This window comes from Triticum dicoccoides, chromosome 5B, assembly GCF_002162155.2.
Source record: "Triticum dicoccoides isolate Atlit2015 ecotype Zavitan chromosome 5B, WEW_v2.0, whole genome shotgun sequence".
NCBI lineage: Eukaryota > Viridiplantae > Streptophyta > Magnoliopsida > Poales > Poaceae > Triticum > Triticum dicoccoides.
The window spans coordinates 323,873,947-323,893,905 of record NC_041389.1 but is presented as its reverse complement, the minus strand read 5'-3'; the positions used below and the strand labels follow the sequence as shown (position 1 = coordinate 323,893,905).

Here is a 19,959-nt window from a genome sequence, read left to right as displayed (position 1 = left end):
GAGTGAAGAGCAAACCTCTCACTCGGGGGCTTAGCTGCAGTCCAAGGACTCGCCTAAGTTACCAAAATCCTACCGAGTGAAGAGCAAACCTCTCACTCGGGGGCTTAGCTACAGCCCAGTGCTCGCCTAAGATATAAAAAATCCTACCGAGTGAAGAGCAAACCTCTCACTCAGGGGCTTACCTGCAGCCCAGTGCTCGCCTAAGATATAAAAATCCTACCGAGTGAAGAGCAAACCTCTCACTCGGGGGCTTAGCTGCAGCCCAGTGCTCGCCTAAGATATAGAAATCCTACCGAGTGAAGAGCAAACCTCTCACTCAGGAGGCTTAGCTGCAGCCCAGCGCTCGCCTAAGTGGATTAAGGAATAAGTCGACTGCAGTGAGCGTCTTGCTTTGAACCTGCAAAAGACATTTCGAGCCAAAAGCAATCATATTCAAACACCAAATTCAAGTTCAGATCGATACCTAAAGGAACCGAAAGTGCTCAGGCGCTAAGCCTGTTAAGGTTTATCGGTTACAACTCCACTCGGCATACCGAGGCAAATTTAAAGCGTCGAGCTTAGAAGAAGTTTTTTACCCCTCCTGTGGAGGGTTGGAAGGTGCAACAAACTCATCAAGATCAATTCCATCTGCGATCCGAGTGGCAGCAGCAAGGAAAGTTTCCATAAAGTACCTGAAGTCGTGTTTCTTGGTGTTGGCCACTCGGAGAGCAGCCAGCTTGTCTTCTCGCGCATCTTTGCAGTGGACTCGGGCCAGACACAGAGCAACATCTGCACCACACCGAGCCGAGGACTTTTTCCACTCCTGCACTCGACCAGGGACAGCGTTCAAACGAGCCATCAGCGACTCGAGGTCGTTCTGGAGTGTCTCCCCGGGCCAGAGCGTTGAGTCGATGCGAGATGTGGCGACCTTCAGCCTTGCAAGATAGTCCACGATAGCTGCAACACGGGACTCCAGTCGGAAAACATTCATGGCAACTTCGTCGTTCACCGGAGAATTGACGGGGTCAAGGTTTTGTTCCAGCCGGCTAGTCTCTTCTTCAAAGTTTTGACAAAATTCTGCAAGGACGATCACCGAGTCAAAGCAATGGTCGAATGAAAAAAACCACAGTTGAAAGTGATTGTTGAAGGTTTACCTTCAAGCATAAGAGACAGCTTCCTGGCAAGACCACTCAGGAAGGCCTCCAGATCATTTTTCTTCTCAAGAGCAGCTTTCAGATTGGTATTTTCTTGTTCAAGCTTGGTAACCGAAGCTAACTTCTCGTCGGCAAGCTTGATCCTCTCAGCTAGTTCAAGGTCTTTTTCCTTTGGGCCTCCCTCACCTTACCTACAAGTTACAGCAAGATCAGATTTTGAAACAAATGAAGGGAAAAAGCAGTCGTCAAGGTCTCACCAAACATACCTTCGGTCTCCTCCTTCGCCTTCGACAGATTCTCCTGAACCAGCTTCAAATTCAGCTCGAGCTGAATGTGCTTGTTTTCCAGTTCAGTGTAGCGAGCCGCAAGGTCACAGGAGTTCTGCGAAGAACCAATCGACTAAATGTCAAAAATAATTCACTTCCGAGTGGAAAAGGAAAAATCACGCGTTTCTAAGACTACAGCCGAATCCAAGCATTCGACCGTAGTCTCGGGGACTACATCCAGTGGGTGCACTCAGCGTGCCCCCACTAATCCTATTGAAGACAGAGTCGACCAGTCGACCGGTTTGCGAAATCCAGTCGCCATCGCCGAATGACGGAAAGACTGAAATTATAAAGCCTAAGGCCGACTGCCAGCAGTCGACCTTAGCCTTGGGGACTACACCCAGTGGGTGCACTCAGCGTGCCCCCACTAATCCTATTAAAGACAGAGTCGACCAGTTGACCTTAAAAAAAAACAAGATGTATTCTTTAAGACTGTAACCGACTGCCAGCAGTCGACCACAGTCTCGGGGACTACACCCAGTGGGTGCACTCAGCGTGCCCCCACCGGTTTGCGAAATCCATTCGCCGTAGTCGAATGACGGAGAGACTGAAATTATAAAGCCTAAGGCCGACTGCCAGCAGTCGACCTTAGCCTTGGGGACTACACCCAGCGGGTGCACTCAGCGTGCCCCCGCTAACACGGAGTTTAAATCGACACACCCACTGGGTGACTACTATAAATTCTGGAAAGAAAAGTTTTTTGATAGCATATCCTAACAGAACAAGTGGTGGTCGACTGACCTGAACATTCCTTTGAAGGGCGGAACTGGCGTCGTAAGCTGCCTGGCTCGCATCCCGGATGGTCTTCAACTGCTCCATCATGATACCTGCCTGGCGTATCGCCTCCTTCACGGCGCCAGCTTGGTCCTCTGGGACGTGGTGCATCGTGAAGAGGGAGGGTTGCAGAGCACTCGTCAGCGGATCTGCGAAGGACATAGTGTGTCGAGTGGTGTTCTCCTCCTCCGCGACCAGAGTCTCAGGCACCGTCACATCCTGGGGCACCCTGCTGGCAGACGCTTTCCTCCTCATTCTGTGCTTCAGCGGTTCCTCATCTTCATCATCATCAGGGAGAGTGATAACAACACTGGATGGAGCTACAGAAAAGAATCAGAATTAGGGATCATGAGTCAGTCGACTAGAAACGGGGTTAAGAGTATAATACCAGGTTTTGAGGTTGCTGCATCCTCCATCTCATGATCGTCAGCCCGGGCTGAGGTCTCAGAAGTAGCAGCACTGCAACTCCAAAGAGTCAGTCGACTAACTCCAGCGCCAACCAGAGATAAGTTCACGCAAAACAAGAAGACTTAAGCAACATGATTACCCTGATATGGTGGGGATGGACACCTTCATCTTCGGCAGGTGCTTGGTCGGCTTTGACGGGGCCGCCCTGGGCTGCTTCGACGCCTTTTCAGTCGGCGCCGGAGAGGTGGTCCGAGGGCGCTTGGTCGACTGAGTGACGGTCGCAACCCCCTTGCCACGTTCTGTCGCAGGGTCATGGACAAGCTTCGACCGCCTTTCCGAGCGCGGTGGTGCAACCTCCTCCTCCTCCTCTTGCTCATCCTCATCAACATCATCATTATCGTCATCAGTGTCATCGTCATCATCATCATCCTCAGCAGCGTCCGAGTCCCACTCCTCCTCCTGGCTCTCGCCCCCGCTCGCTTCTCCCTCCTCAGTCGGAGCTTGTGCTCCGTTGGGCATCGAGTACAGCTCAGTGAGGGCCTGATAGACATCCAGACAAAGATCAGTCGACCGATCGGCAGGGAAAACAGAAATAAATATGACGAGAATACAATGGGAAGTGGAGCAGACATACCTTGTTTGGATCACTGTGGCAGTCGAGTGGAGGAATCCTTCTGGCTCCGCGAGGGTTATCCTTGTTCCCAGTAACAGCGGCCATCCACCTTTCCAGAGTGACATCGTCGACTGTTTCTGGATTGACCCGAGTCACATCCTCAGTCCCGCAGTACAGCCACATGCAATGGCTCCGGAATTGAAGAGGCTGGATACGACGCCTAAGGAAAACTTCCAGGAGATCCATACCCGTCACTCCATCCCGAACCAACTGAACTACACGCTCCATCAGCATCTTCACGTCAGCTTTCTCCTCCGGAATCACCTTCAGAGAGGAGGGCTTGTTCACTCGGTCCATGGTGAATTGAGGGAGTCCACTCGACTGTCCCGGCGTCGACTGATCCTGGCAGTAGAACCAGGTCGACTGCCAGCCTCTGACTGACTCGGGAAATGTCATGGCTGGGAAGGTGCTCTTGCTCCTCACCTGGATCCCCAGACCCCCACACATTTGGACAACTCGGGTTTTTTCGTCGCCTGGGCTCGCCTTCTTCACGGTCTGAGAGCGACACGTGAATATGTGCTTGAACAAGCCCCAATGCGGTCGACAACCCAGAAAACTCTCACACATGGACACGAACGCGGCAAGATAAGCGATAGAATTCGGGGTGAAGTGGTGGAGTTGCGCTCCAAAGAAGTTCAAGAAACCACGAAAGAAAATGCTCGGCGGCAAAGAGAATCCGCGGTCGACATGGGTAGCCAGAAGCACGCACTCACCCTCTTCTGGCTGGGGCTGCCACTCTTTCCCCGGAAGCCTCGCAGCTCCATGGGGGATCAGGCCCTCGTTGGCCATGTCGAGGAGATCCTTCTCCGTGATGGTCGACTGGATCCAATCTCCCTGGACCCAGCCTTTCGGCAGGCGAGATCTAGACGAAGACCCGCCGCGGCTGGTGGATCTCCCCTTCGCCTTCTCCGTCGCCGACGCCTTCTTCACGCGTTCCAGCGCCGCCGTCTTCTCCTTGACCATGGCTACCGGCGAGATGCACGAGGAGAAGTTGTGCGGAGGCGAGAGCGAGCGCGTTGGGCGGAGACGAAGGGAGCAGAGGGAGAATGCTGAGGCACTGTTCAAAAAACCCTCGCCGGGCGCATTTATAAGATCCCTTCCGAGTGGATGACAGGTGGGCCCGGTCGATCTAATCATATCCTGAAACAGTTGCGCGAGCGTGATACGTGGCGAAAAAAGCGGCGCGGAGATCGAGGCGTTTATGCCCCGTCCCATCCGAGCGCCGCGGACCGCTCCGCTTCGCGCGCTCCCCCAAATTCCGTATCCCGCGGAATCCGCGAACGGCAGATCAGTCTGCCAGACGCGGGATTCCCTGCGATCCATCGCTCGGAAATCAGCGAAGTCCAAAAGATCACTCGACGAAGAAAAAGAATGGATCGAGTCGACTGAAGAAAAGTTGCTCACTATCAACAAAGAGATTTTTTGGTTCAAAGCAACGCACGACTAGCATGCGAAGGCTAATCGGCAACAACATCAACTCCTTCATCACTCAAGCCTCAATCCATTCGGGGGCTAATGATGGAGTCATGTACCTAGGGTAGGGTCACAGACCTGATCTAAGTACCCTGCCCAGGGACATCCTTAGAAGAGATCACCTTCCAGTCGACCTACGAGGGACTCACTCGACTGACTTGAAGGACTCGACCACGAAGACTCACTCGACCACCAGAAAGTCAAGAGGCACTCTGCACTGCAACGGTCTGTAATTAAGTAGACTTTATGATAGTAAAGACACTTTATGTGGGGCGTTACCAGTAACGCCCCGGACTTAACGCACCTTAAACCCTCTCCTACGTGGGCTGGCTGGGGTCCTGGCGCACTCTATATAAGCCACCCCCCCTCCACAGGTAGAAGGGTTCGACACTCTGTAATTCATATACACATAATCCACTCGACCGCCTCCGGGCTCCGAGACGTAGGGCTTTTACTTCCTCCGAGAAGGGCCTGAACTCGTACATCTCTTGTGTTTACAACCTCTCCATAGCTAGGACCTTGCCTCTCCATACCTACCCTCCACTCTACTGTCAGACTTAGAACCACGACAGCCACACTCGGTTCAACTAAAGTTGGAGAAACTAACACCCGCTAGTCACGTGTGTGCAAAGCACGGCGGTAAAACCAGTCTCGCGTAAGCGTACACGTAATGTCGGTCCGGGCCGCTTCATCTAACAATACCGCCAAACCAAAGTATGACATGCTGGTAAGCAGTATGACTTATATCGCCCACAACTCACTTGTATTCTACTCGTGCATATGACATCTACGCATAAAACCAGGCTCGGATACCACTGTTGGGGAACGTAGTAATTTCAAAAAATTTCCTACGCACACGCAAGATCATGGTGATGCATAGCAACGAGAGGGGAGAGTGTTGTCCACGTATCCTCGTAGACCGTAAGCGGAAGCGTTATGACAACGCGGTTGATGTAGTCGTACGTCTTCACGATCCGACCGATCCAAGCACCGAACGTACGGCACCTCCGAGTTCAGCACACGTTCAGCTCGATGACGATCCCCGGGCTCCGATCCGGCAGGGTGTCGGGGATGAGTTCCGTTAGCACGACGACGTGGTGACGATGATGATGTTCTACCGACGCAGGGCTTCGCCTAAGCACCGCAACGATATGACCGAGGTGGAATATGGTGGAAGGGGGCACCGCACACGGCTAAGGAACGATCACGAAGATCAACTTGTGTGTCATGGGGTGCCCCCCTGCCCCCGTATATAAAGGAGCCAAGCGGGAGGGGGTGGCCGGCCAAGGAGGGAGCGCCAAGGGGAGTCCTACTCCCGGACTCCTTCTTTCCTAGTCCAACTAGGAGAAGGGGGGAAAGGAGGGGAGTGGAGAAGGAAGGGAGAGGGGGGCCGCGCCCCAAACCCTTTGTCCAATTCGGACTGGGCTTGGGAGGGGCGTGCGCCACCTCCTGGCTCCTTCCCACTAAGGCCCATCAAGGCCCAATACTCTTCCCCGTATTCCCGTAACTCCCCGGTACTCCGAAAAATACACGAATCACTCGGAACCTTTCCGATGTCCGAATATAGTCGTCCAATATATCGATCTTTACATCTCGACCATTTCGAGACTCCTCGTCATGTCCCCGATCTCATCCGGGACTCCGAACTCCTTCGGTACATCAAAACTCATAATAAAACTGTCATCAAAACCTTAAGCGTGCGGACCCTACGGGTTCGAGAACTATGTAGACATGACCGAGACACGTCTCCGGTCAATAACCAATAGCGGAACCTGGATGCTCATATTGGCTCCTACATATTCTACGAAGATCTTTATCGGTCAAACCGCATAACAGCATACGTTGTTCCCTTTGTCATTGGCATGTTACTTGCCCGAGATTCGATCGTCGGTATCTCAATACCTAGTTCAATCTCGTTATCGGCAAGTCTCTTTACTCGTTACGTAATGCATCATCCCGTAACTAACTCATTAGTCACATTGCTTGCAAGGCTTATAGTGATGTGCATTACCGAGAGGGCCCAGAGATACCTCTCCGACAATCGGAGTGACAAATCCTAATCTCGAAATACGCCAACTCAATATGTACCTTCGGAGACACCTGTAGAGCTTCTTTATAATCACCCAGTTACGTTGTGACATCTAGTAGCACACAAAGTGTTCCTCCGGTAAACGGGAGTTGCATAATCTCATAATCATAGGAACATGTATAAGTCATGAAGAAAGCAATAGCAACATACTAAATGATCAAGAGCTAAGCTAACGGAATGGGTCAAGTCAATAACATCATTCTCCTAATGATGTGATCCCGTTAATCAAATGACAACTCATGTCTATGGCTAGGAAACACAACCATCCTTGATTAACAAGCTAGTCAAGTATAGGCATACTAGTGACACTATGTTTGTCTATGTATTCACACATGTATTATGTTTCCGGTTAATACAATTCTAGCATGAATAATAAACATTTATCATGAAATAAGGAAATAAATAATAACTTTATTATTGCCTCTAGGGCATATTTCCTTCAGCCTTCCTGTACGCGGGGATGCGGGGATGCGGGTATAGGTATTGCCTTCCCATACTTGTACCCGGCTTACCCGATGGTACACTTTTTCCCATTTATAAACCCATGGGTATTTATTTTTCCCGAACCCTTACCCTAATAGGGTTTTTACCCGTCGGGTTCGCAGGTAGCGGGTACCCATTGCCATGTTGACCTGAGATCATGGTGACAAACTTCCGTCAGCCAGCTTCCACATCATTGAAGACCGGTTTCTCTTCGTAGGCTCAAATGGATGTTCTAGTGGCAATGAGGGCTTGTGCGCACCTGTATGCACCGAGGGACTGTGCCCTTGAAGAATTTCTCCACTCCTTCCGGGAGCAGAAACAGTTGAAGATTCTGACGTACATCTATCTGAACCGTAAAACGCCTAGGAGTATCAACATCATGAACGTGACTAGTTTTCAATGGATGGCCCTTGCCCCTGCACTCACTCCTGTGTGCCCTGGCAGCATCCATAACCTCCGTCTTGTCTGAAAACTTGTTCTTCACCAGCTTGTTGTGAGGTCGGTTCGGGCCTTCTGTTGAAGTCGAACGAGCTAAAGCAGAACACTACCAGTGCAACATGAGCAGCAGGAGAACATGCAAGGCTATGGATAGATGAATCCTGCAAGGAGGAAGCCACGCTATGAATGTAGGTTGCAGCGACAAATAATTTGCATTTGTACTTAAACGCAATGGGAGTTACTTACACCAGCAGGCGCAGTGGTAACTGCTTGCTTCGTACAATCAGGCAAAACATCTCTCTATCTTTTCTTCTCACGTTCTGTTTGAAGCAAGGAGCCCTGTATAGTCGTCTCCGCAAGTGTTGAATCGCGCGGTGCTAGCAAGCCATGGTTCGGTACAGCCATTTTAACCTCCTGCATTCATTTAGCAGTCCGCAAGAACACGGGATTAGTTAGAGTACAAGCCATATAACATAGTAGATTATGATCAAATCTTTAGGCAGCGCCTTGCGATGTATGAAGTTAACATTTTAGAAAACCCCAATTACAAATTTGTAATCATGAATTTATGTGGTTCTGGTAGTTCCTTGTTGGGGAGCGGGAATTTCAAATACTAGATTAGGAAAATGGAATACCTAAGAACTTGGCGGTTCTATGTGGTTGGGGATGCATGATGAGGATTAAGCCTAGCTTCTAAAATTAATCTAGTGTACTCAATTCCATGCGGTTTTGAAAGGCACAACTGCATAAAAATCCCTTTCAAATCCTTGAGCCTAGACTGGAACAGCCAAATTATTGATCTACCTATTTGAATACAGGCAAGGACGGGAGATTTGGCAAAACCTAGCATGCAAATCAATTATAGCAACAACGACAAGGATGATTACTTACAGTACGGGGTGCATTGCTGCTTCTGGACTAACATCTCACCGCCAAGTGCCCCCTATCTCCACCGCCAATCTGTCCCTCCGTGCGTACTGCCCATCGCAGAAGCTTCCGACTGAACTCCCCCACTCTTCTTCTTCTTTGATCTTTGCTGAGTCCATCGCCGACGGGAGGGAGGTGGGTGTGGGAGCGACGGAGAGAATGAGGAGTCTTCGTGATGATGAGAAGGGGTTTTGAATGAGTGCAGACGCAACCGCGTAAATAATGAGACGAGACCACACGACGAGAGGGGGGCAGTGCGGCCCACATAGTCAGACGTATGGAGATCCAACATTTACAAAACACCTCTTAAAATGCTAAATTAAGAGGCACTTATCGGGAACACGCACAGAAAAAGTTGGCATGGTCCGGTCGTTGGCGTCAGTCAATGGCGCCTTAGCGGGTGACGCGACGATGTGCTAGTGTGGCACCTTTCGGCCCGGCGCGAATGGGGGGGATCAGGCGACGAAATAAGTTTTTTTTGGGGTCAGTGGGCGAAATAAGGACCTCCAGGGGCCATTTAGTAAAAATGATACCACGTAGAGGACCGCGCCAAAGCCACGCTACCTGTTGCTGTGTGGAAAGAACCTGACAGCTTAACAAGTTCCCCCGACCATAGTTGCCGTTTTGCATGCATAGCATAGCAATTGGGTCTCGTTAATCGTTAATCGTTCAGAGCATCTCCAACAGACGCGCGGTAGTGCGGTGCGCTAAAAAACTTTGCAGCACCGAACTAGCGTTTTAGCGCGCGCTGGAGGGTGGTTGCTTTTCGAGACGCTGCAAAACTTAGCTGGAGCTGGCGCTAGAGCTTTTCCAGTCACCAAATACCCAGCGCGCGAGCGGGCGCACCAAATACCCACCGCGCGAGCGGGCGCACCAAATATCGAACGCGCTGAACCTTGCTTACCGTGCGCGAGATTATACCGCGGCTGCTGGAGCGCTACTTTCGGTCGCGCGCGCTATATAGCCCTTTTTTCAGCGCGTGGCTTATCTAGCGTATCTGTTGAAGATGCTCTACTCGTATACATGTTGTCTTCAAATGATTAACTGCATGTATGTTGTCTTCAAGTGATTGTTGGTAAGAGCATCTTTAACGTGGATCGTCTAATGGATATCACCAAATGTCTGTGCTGTGGCCTTAACCTAGTCATTCAACCATGTTCCTTACATTCGGATTGTTGGCTATGACTGACAATGACTCATGCGAACCAAGAAAAATAATGAGATGCGTGGAAAACATGGGTTGTGGGGGAGTGATCGAACGAGAGTGGACCAAGCAAACGTCTGAACTTTCCCAAAGCTTTCATTGTTTGAGGACGATTTGTAGGATTTTAGATGTCTGGACCATTTTGCGAACATTTGATGACTTGCGTTGAAGGTCTAAAAATATGAGGATTGTGGGATCCAAACATTTATGGACATTTGATGATCCGCATTGGTGATGCCCTAAGCTGGCATGGGATGGAACAAAATTTGCTTACAATAACTGGACACATCTACCCGAGCGGGACGAAGGTCTCCGCGATATAGAACTCGGGTAGGCCAAAAGAAGACACCCAAACACTATAGCTCCTGCTGGTATGCTATGCACAAAAGAATAACTAATTTGGCAATTCTAAGTCAGACGGAGAATTAGCAAAGTCTCGGTCACCACTTAAACCGAGGCACACCTATGTCTTGCCTATAGCGAGGGGAGCTCCTAACCGGCGCTCTCAGTACTGGTTTAGGATTCTAGCGTACGAAGGGTGGCATTACTGGGTCGGCCCAACTAAACTTAGATCGATGGCAGCGAAGTTGAACGGGTCGCTCGCTCCAGCTCGTTGGTTGGATGACCAGTTGACCGGTCAACCATTGGCTTTTGAGAAAAAAGAAAGAATCACAAAAAAGGTTTGTGAATTAAAAAACGTTCACGTATTTTAAAAAAATTCACAAAATTTTAAAAAAGTTCATCAATTCGAAGAAGTTCATCCAATTTGATATTTTTTTATCGATTTTGAATTTTTTGTCAATTTTAAATAAAGTTCATCAATTTTAAAAGAAGTTGCATCGGATTAGAAAAAGTTCATTGAATTTGAAAAAAAAAGTTCATCAATTTTGAAAGAAGTTCATCAAATTTTGAAAGAGCTCATTTGAAAGAAGTTCATCAATTTTGCATAAATAGTTCATAGGAAATTGAAAAAAGTTCATCAAATTTGTGGAAAAGTTCATCGAGTTTGAAAAAAAGTTCATCAAAAATGAAAAAAGTTTACAAATTTAAGAAAACTTCATAATTTTTGAGAAAACGTTGCACAAATTCTAAGAAAGAAGAATAAAACAAAAAAAATAAAGAGAAAGAGAAAAACGCCAGAACAAAAACCGGCCAAAAAACATATACCAAAAAACACACGCAGAGAAACCACAACATTTGTTAGCTTTATTAAAGAAGTAAAATGATATAGAAACATCACAACATGCAATTGCATGCACTGCGTAGAGGTCTAGAATTCAAGTCACGACCAGGCAGTTTTTTTTAAAAAATAATGGAAAGAGAAAAGAAACATGTAGCTGGCCCGGCTACGGAGGAGGGGGGGGGGTTGCGTCAGTATGGAATCACCTGTAGCGAGATAGATAGTTGACGAGAGCAACTAACGAAGGAGTACTCCTTCGAGAGCCTCCGCAAAGGCCAGTTGGGGTGGGCTGGGAAGTGGTACGCTCTTAGCCGACACTATGTGTCATGTTCTAGGCGCTCCCTCGGAATTTTATTTTTTATTTTTCTATACCCACTTCAGCTTTTAGATGTTTTTCTGGTTTTCTCTCAGTTTTTCTCATGTTTTGGACAAAAGCGAAAAAAATTGACGTGAAAAATGCGTTTCCTCCCTCTCTTCCGCGAGAGGCACAGATTTACTTTCGTGGAGTCATGGATTTGCTTCCGTGGGCCATGCCTCTCAAAAAAGAAAAAAAATGTGTTTTTTCTCCTTCCACGGGAGGCACAGATTTACTTCTCGTGGAGGCGTATATTTTCTTACATGAGAGGCACGACCCTGCCTCTTACAAAGGAAAAAACGCGTTTTTTTTCCTACCACGAGATGCACGAATTTGCTTACGCGTGATGCACGGTCGTGCCCCTCGTAGAAAGGGAAAAAGATGTTTTTCCTACCATGAGAGGCACGAATTTACTTATAAGATATTAGTAGGATCTGCCCTTTAAGGTATTTTTATATTGGTACAGATATAGATGCATTTTGTGAATAAAGCTCGCTGAATTGCACACGAAAAAAGGAAAAAAAGAAGAAGAGGACAGCGAATCTCGGGTCTGCTGGTCTGGTCTCTGGGCTGGGCTTCAGCCTACTGTTTGTAACTGGGCTTCATACTCGACCCTTTAGACCCCGCGACCACAGATTGGCCCATTCGAAGCCCGATAGGGTTTTGCTTCTAGGTCTCGATGCTCCTATATAAATGACCGCTTCCCCAAACCTTCCCAACCCCTCGCTCTCGCCGCCGCCGCTGCCTTCTCTACTGCCCCGCCGCAGCCATGGTTCGTTCTCTCTCCCCCTCTCACGCCCGTTTCCCCAGCGTCTATGTTCCTTGGCTTTGCTCTGACTCCGTGTGGTACGTTTCTCGTTCTTGGTTTTCAGGTGAAGTACTCGACGGATCCCGCCAATCCCACCAAGTGTAAGTTCCCTTGCTGGAGGAGACGAATCGATTTGCTTACGCCGTGTCGTTTGATGATTTCCGCAGATCTGCGGGTTACTCATGTGTTCATTCTCCCTTGATTCTTGCAGCCGCCAAGGCCATGGGCCGGGACCTGCGTGTTCATTTCAAGGTGAGCTCCCGAGTCTAATCCCTATAACGCTATTCAACGGATCTTGCAGTGAATGGCTTAGTCATTCTCCTTGTTGTGAACTTTAAGTTTGAAAGCCTATCGTCAGAAGGATAGCTGTTCTCCCATGTGTTGCGCATTTATCTGTTGTAGTGGTATCTTTAGTGCGTTAGTTCTTGTATTTATTTTGGTCAACAAGCTTTAGGGCTGTAGTTAAAGTTTAGTTTGAAGAACAATCTAATCGATTTGGCTGCAGCCACCATTTCCCGAAATGCAATGTTTGGTATGCAATGAACTACCTAGTGATTGGTAGTATCAGTTCCTCTAATGTACCACCTGATACAGTTTTTTAGTAAGCAGGGTGTTGTTTATCAGTTAAACAGTATCCTCTAGACTCAGGAAAATGTGGTCATTTGAAACTTGAAATCAAGTGCAGCATCTGTGGTAGCTAGCAGTCTGTATCAGTTTTTCTGGTTGGAAATCTTGTTCTGGTGTATACAAATTTAGAAAATCCTAGTTATTTGTATTGAGCTTAGTTGCATATATTGTGTCTGAGCTTCTTTCATTTGCATCCTAAAGAAAAAAAGCAGGATGCTTTGCTTTCTATAAGCAGTGTCCCCGTAATCTCTAGGAATATCATTTTCATTGTTTTTGGGTGAACCAGTGGACACAGTACTTTGTGTTTTATGTCTATTGGTTCAGTAAATGATGGCACATTTTATGTCAATTATACGCATTTCACCGTTAAGTGTTGTGTTTGTTGTTGAATATGCCACAACAAATGCCTACTTTCACCAAGCTATGGATACAGTTCACTCCTGGTTGTTAGTCAGCTATTGTTCTGAATCATCTTTTGCTATAACCCTAAAGTAAAAAAAGCAGGATGCTTTGCTCTCTATAAGCAGTGTCCCCCTAAACTTTAGGAAGATCACATTGTCATTGTTATTGGGTGAACCGATGGACACAGTACTTTGTGTTTTATGTCTATTGGTTCAGTAAACGAAGACACATTCCTTGGTAATGTCAACTTTTTTGTGGTTGACTGGTAACCTCACTGTTTTGAGGTAACGAGTTACCTGCTGTTGTCTGGAGCTGCTTCTTTTGTTGTTACCCTAAAGAAAAAAAAGCAGGATGCTTTGCTCTTTATAAGCAGTATCCCCGTAAGCTTTAGGAACATTATGATTATTGTTCTTGGGTGAACCATTGGACACAGTACTTTGTGTTTTATGTCTATTGGTTCAATAAACGATGGCACATTTTGTTATTCAGACTTTTATTGATCTGTGGTTCAATGTCAGATTACTTCTTTTTTGTGTTCTTGCCCAACGCATGGTGTCCTTGTTAGTTAAGTTGAGCTTGGAGTTATACTTAGCTCATTTTTTGAACCTTAAAAGATAGAAAGCTGCCTGCTCATTGATGTTTGGTGTATTATCTGATCTGCCTAACTCTCATTGTTGTAAAGCTACCAGTGTTGGTTTTCTAACCTCGATGTTTGGAATTGCAGAACACTAGGGAAACAGCGTTTGCCCTGAGGAAGATGTCGCTCAACAAGGCCAAGAGGTACCTTGAGGATGTGTTGGCACACAAGCAAGCCATCCCCTTCCGGAGGTACTGCCGTGGTGTTGGACGCACAGCCCAGGTGAAGAACCGTCAGCCCAATGGTCAGGGACGCTGGCCTGCCAAGTCTGCTAAGTTCGTTCTGGATCTTCTAAAGAATGCTGAGAGCAATGCTGAGGTCCTTTATCTTACCATCACTGCCGAAGTTTACAAGTCCGTGATAACTTGTCAGCTTTTTATAACTCCAGTATCTGCTCTACAGGTGAAAGGTCTTGATGTTGATGCTCTCTACATTTCACACATCCAAGTGAACCAGGCCCAGAAGCAGCGGCGCCGGACCTACCGTGCCCATGGACGCATCAACCGTAAGTTTGTTGAAACACCCGCTCTATCATAGTGGGTAATGTTTCAGGCAATCTTTGAAAATTGCTCATGGCTCCCACTACCTTGCTGCAGCCTACATGTCCAACCCATGCCACATTGAGCTGATCTTGTCGGAGAAGGAAGAGCCGGTGAAGAAGGAGGTGTGTATTCTTTCCATTTATCATTGCTCAGCTACTGCTCGTTCTGTTTTTGTGATGCTCTATGTGTTGTTTTGAGGCGGCCTAAAATTCTTTGATCTTTGTTTGTGCAGGCTGAATCCCAGATTGCCAGGAAGGCCTAGAGAAGGAAGCTCTACATAACCTATCTGCCTATTCGTTAGAGCAGTTTGTAGCATCTGGTCTGGCTGAGTCGAAATTTTTGGCCTGTTATCTGTCGTCTAAATACTGCTAGCTCATACTTTGTGAAACCTTTTGATGATCGTCTCATGTACTGGATTCAATCTGGTTGTGTTTTGGAATATTTTTCATCGTATGAGTGCTAGTTTGCTATTAGCAACTCCTGTTTGATCTGTCAAATGATCCCTACGTTATGCTATCCCGCATCATTATATAACTTGGTTGATGGAACGCATAAATTCCTTCTAAAAAATCGCCCAAAACCACAAAACAGATCCTTAAACCGCGCTGTGTATTTAACCTTTGGAGAACGCTCAGCTACTGCTTTGTTCAGAGACGACGTCGTTCCAACAGCTGCGACGAAGGGCTCACACACCTTCCCCCGGTGCCGCCACACGGAGCTTTGGTGCTGCAACGCAGGACCTCGTTGGCTCTACGGCCGGCACCGCAGCCTCTTGAAGGCGTAAAGTATGGTAATAATTCTCCATTAACATGAACAGAAAATCTGACAGAAGTGACACACTTCATGATCAGTCTCACAAAGCTTAGCTAAAACCCAACCTTAACATATCCTCCAAATAATGCCATTCTACTCTATCGTATGCTTTCATCATGTCGAGTTTCACTGCACAAATACTATTCTTCCCCTTCTTTCTTCTTCTCATTGCATGGACACTTTCATAAGCAACAAGAACATTATCAGTGATGAGGCGTCCAGGAACAAACGCACTCTGTTCTTCACTAATGATCTCACCCATAAACTCCCTTAACCTGTTGGTAATGCATTTTGAAGCAATTTTGTATAACACAGGACATAGAGATATAGGCCGATACTGAGATATTCGCTGCAGATATCGTACCTTCGGAATCAAAGTGATAGACGTGTCATTCATCCCGCAAGGTAGAGCTCCACCATTTAAGAAATCCAAGACAACCGGAATTATATCATCTTGCAGAAGCGACCAGTGCCGCTGAAAAAACCCCGCCGTAAAACCATCCACCCTCGGTGCTTTTGACGGCGCCATCTGAAAGAGCGCCGTCCCGACCTCCTCAGCCGTAATCGGCATATCCAAACGTTCATTCATTTTGATCAGTCACCTTGGGGGGAACAAGGTTGAGAAGCTCATCCATCGGATTAAAACCCTGGGAAGTGTACAAAGCCTGAAAGAACCCTTGGACTTCTGCATGGTTCTCCTCCGGTGTTTGACACGTGTATCCATCTGCCCTCTCCAAATGCTCGATCTTGTTCATATGTTTTCGTTGGGCAGCTTGGGCATGGAAATACCCTGTATTCTGGTCACCCTCTCTGAGATAAGGTACTCTGGATCGCTGCCTCATCCAGATCTCTTCTTGTCTAAGTGCCTCCCGTAGCTGTTTGACAACAGCTCGTTACTCGTAATTTGCAAACTTTTTGGGTCAGACACCCAAATTCTTTTGCGCCCCAAGTGGAGAGTTTACGTTGCATGTCTTGCAGAGCACTAACCACACCCGCCAAGCCTGACTGGCCGGCACCTTTTTTCCATTCATTCAGAACTAGCTGGTCATACTCGGAGTGGGCTTGCCACACATATTCATACCTGAACTGACGGGCAGTCCGGTGCCGCGGTTCCCTCAGATTCTCCCGCAGATCGACCAACACAAAGCAGTGGTCAGACTCTGTGGTACTAATATGACGAACCAAAGTATGCGGGAATAACTGAATGAGCTGGAGGTTTCCACAACCCCTGTCAATTCTGGCTTTTACATTTTGCTCACCACCTTGCCCGTTACCAAGTATACTCCGCTCCCGTCCATCCCAGATCTATAAGCAAGCAATCTTCCAGAGCTTCTCTGAACGCCCTCATTTGCCATTCCGGCCGAATCGCACGCGAGAAATGTTTAGTAGCAAACATAGTTTCATTAAAGTCACCAACACAAAGCCAAGCTTCGTGTTTCACAGCAAAGAGAGTGCGAAGGAATCTCCAGCTATGGTGTCTCTCCTCCACTCGCGGAGCCCCATAGAAACCAGTGACCCTCCACCCTTTTGAGTCTCGGGCATTCTTCCTGACCAACAAATCAATATGGCTCGAGCTATAGTTTTTTAACTCAACTTCAACATCAGCCGACCAAAACATACCAATCCCACCACTTAGACCATTACTATTTACCGCAAAACACCCAAAAAACCGAGTTGGTTCTGCAGGCTTTCCACTCGGTTAGCCGAGATCTTTGACTCCATCACAAAGAGGAGACTAGGCCCTTCTTGCTTCACAATATTGCGAAGCTCACAAACTGCCGCTGGGTTCCCAAGCCCCCGGCAGTTCCAGCTTAAGCAACTCATTGGCGCGGGCAGGGCTGCTCCGCAACCGCTGCCGAAGATACGCGACATGGTCACTTCCTCGGCATGCTATGAGACTGCTCTAAAATATGTCTATATACATTCGTATGTGATAGTCTATTTGAAATCTTAAAAAAGACAAATATTTAGGAACGAAGGGAGATACGCGACATGGTGGTGCTGCGAGTCGCGGAGGCACCATCATGCTGCGAACGGGTGTTTGCGGATGGAACTGCGGGTGTTACGGTAGGGATCAGGACAAGCAACGGCACTGACGATGTGCATTTGGCAGTCGTTGAGACGGATGATGGCTAGGAGCTATCATTCGGCTGACGCGAGATGTGCAATCAAGCCTCTTAGAGCTGAACTAAATATTGTTTTTCATCAAGCTAGAGCAAAAATCATCAGAGCATATTGTTAGCAAAAGGTTCACAAATTTACTACATAAAGACAACATGCATCCTTGGCAACTACATTGTCGATGAAATTACTTCAATGAGTGCATGGCCAAATGTTTCTGACGCCCCCTTGCGCATGATGATAAACCCATAATAGGCATCTACCGTCTAAGCTAACTTGAGATGTCATTGGATGGATGACTTCGCCATGCTTAATATAGATGCTCCACTAGGAGCCAGTCTCAGAACCAAGAGAGATTGCAATGAAAACATGTGAGCTAAAATTATATTTATGTCCATGGACCACCTAGCGACGACTACAAGTACTGAAGTCAGCGGAAGGCACGCCACCTTCATTGCCCTCCCTTCACCGGGCCAAACTTGTTGTAGTAGAAAATCAAAAAGTCATCGTGCTAAGGCCCTAGAGGACCAGCGCACTAGAAATAGCAACCGTCGCCGATGGAGAGAAGTATCACTACTAGGAAAAACCTTATACATGGAGGCTTATCAGTAGCATTGGTTATAAAGTGGCACTACTAATAATTAATAGTAGCACGTGGTTACCAAGGGCACTACTGCTATCTACATAGCAGTAGCGCGGCTCCACGAAAACGCGATACGACTATTATGGCCACACCGTTGCTGACAGGCTAGGTATAGTAGTAGCGCCTTTCGAGATAACACGCTATTGCTAAGAGAATAGTACTAGCGCATATCTAACTTATCTTCACCCGCGCGCGGCCCTCACTCTCCCTCTCCACCCTCCATCCATCCCCATTGATGCAGGCCGTTGTCGCCCCTGCATCGGCGCCCGCCACTGCTGCCGCCGCCCGCCGCATTGGCCACCCGCTGCTGCCGTCGTCGCCCCCCGGTATGTCTCTTTCTCTTTGACCGTCCTCCCTCCTCCATCCCTCCCACCACCATCCCTCCCTCCCTCCCACCATCTCCTCGGACCCTCGACCTCCATCCCTCCCTCCTGCATTGCATAAATGGGTGGATGAAATTAGTTATTTTTTGTAATGCTTGGATAGATAGATGGATAGACAAATGGATTAAACTAGGTTTTTTTTAGTAATGCTTTGGATAGATAGATGGATGGATGGATAGCTGTTAGGGTTAGAATTAGGGTATATTTGGTAACACAATTTTTTATTAAAAAACTAGTTTTATAATTTTTTAGTAAATGTAGGTCTTTTGAATCAGCATAATAATGTTTAGTTGATAGCTTATAGGTTTTCACTAAGTCCTAAAATCAGGATAATAATGCTTTTGTTTATATTTGTTTTTGCAGAAATCAAGGAGCCCCTGCATCATCCCCGCCGTCGTCCCTGTCACCGACCCCCTCCGACCTCGAGGTGAGACCAGCCAAATCCCCATGTCGTTGATGTCGATGATGATGTACATGTTTTCGTAGATGTAGTAGAATAGTAAATGAGTAGCTGTGATAGTGTGATGAAGCTAGTTTTTTTTGAGAAAGTATCCGTGAGGCTACTCCCTGTTATATGCACTTTTGTTTCATTATCAATGCAGAGAACACCTCTGAGTGGCCTATGTTTTGTTGGAGTGTTGATTAATTTCCGTTCCGACAAAATTTTTAGGCGCTCGATATGTCCTTTTTAGCAAAGGTCATGCCGGATTTTTCCGTGAAATTTAGCATGGTTTGTGCTAGAATGTAGGAAATGTCGAGTGCCTTGGATTTTCCGGAAAGAGAACTAAACGACATTTTGGGTTGACTTTATGTCTGTCGGGGCTCCATACATGACAGTCAAAAAAAATAGTGAGGGAGAGTGTCCACCATATATGAGAGAAGAAGAATGCCGACTGTTGTCATGGGGGTCACTTCTCCTTCTTCTCCTTGTGCTAGACCTATGTTATGCACTAGGGGAAGGAGGAGTAGTGACCATCACCGATGGTTAAAAATTCAGTGAGGGAGTGTCCATCATATATGAGAGAGAAAGAAGAATCCCGACTGTTGTTGTGGGGGTAGCTTCTCCTTCGTTCCCATGTGCTAGACATTTTGGTGTAATGCACTCGGGAACGAATGGAGGAGCTACCATCACCGGCGGTCGAATATATCAGAGAGGGAGTGCCCATCATATACACCACGTGAGATGAGAGTTTTCAAGGGAGACTCGACAAACCGAAAGTAAACCCGTGATGAATAATAATAAAGATTTTCATAGCGTATCAAGCATAACTCATATAGTTATTTTATTTTGGTGGAGGAAAGATCACCGATGTGCCGCTCGATGACACCCAGAAGATCACCGACATCCTTGATAGTCATCCAGTGAGTAAATTAAGATGGTCTATCTATTACTCCGACTCATCTATTTTAGCCAGAGTGTTGATTAATCTCACAGGTTGACTTTTAGTCTGGCGATGCTACTTGAGTGTCCACCATATACTGTCGAAATATCAGAGAGGAAGAATCCTGACTATTGTCAT

The 19,959-nt window shown here is 47.3% G+C and overlaps 1 protein-coding gene and 3 non-coding genes across 4 annotated transcripts; all 4 read left to right on the top strand.

The window, feature by feature from the left end:
- Nucleotides 1-12,167: 12,167 nt before the first annotated feature.
- On the top strand, nt 12,168-14,960 carry LOC119308693 (60S ribosomal protein L17-1). Its single transcript, XM_037584826.1, has 7 exons — nt 12,168-12,235; nt 12,336-12,372; nt 12,483-12,523; nt 14,025-14,255; nt 14,340-14,442; nt 14,534-14,601; nt 14,712-14,960. Exons 1-7 carry the CDS (start codon nt 12,233-12,235, stop codon nt 14,739-14,741), a joined length of 513 nt encoding a protein of 170 aa, XP_037440723.1. The 5' UTR covers nt 12,168-12,232; the 3' UTR covers nt 14,742-14,960.
- Nucleotides 13,101-13,239, top strand: LOC119313457. The gene has a single exon (XR_005151740.1). It is a non-coding gene; the product is annotated as a small nucleolar RNA snoR74 (small nucleolar RNA).
- LOC119313456 lies at nt 13,393-13,533 on the top strand. Its single transcript, XR_005151739.1, has one exon. It is a non-coding gene; the product is annotated as a small nucleolar RNA snoR74 (small nucleolar RNA).
- LOC119313454 lies at nt 13,641-13,779 on the top strand. Its single transcript, XR_005151738.1, has one exon. It is a non-coding gene; the product is annotated as a small nucleolar RNA snoR74 (small nucleolar RNA).
- Nucleotides 14,961-19,959: the final 4,999 nt, after the last annotated feature.

Excerpts from the sequence above, each read along its gene's own strand:
- LOC119308693 (XM_037584826.1), top strand. Across the intron at positions 12,373-12,482 it reads TCCCGCCAATCCCACCAAGT|CCGCCAAGGCCATGGGCCGG; the intron begins GTAAGTTCCCTT and ends TGATTCTTGCAG. Across the intron at positions 12,524-14,024 it reads ACCTGCGTGTTCATTTCAAG|AACACTAGGGAAACAGCGTT; the intron begins GTGAGCTCCCGA and ends TTGGAATTGCAG.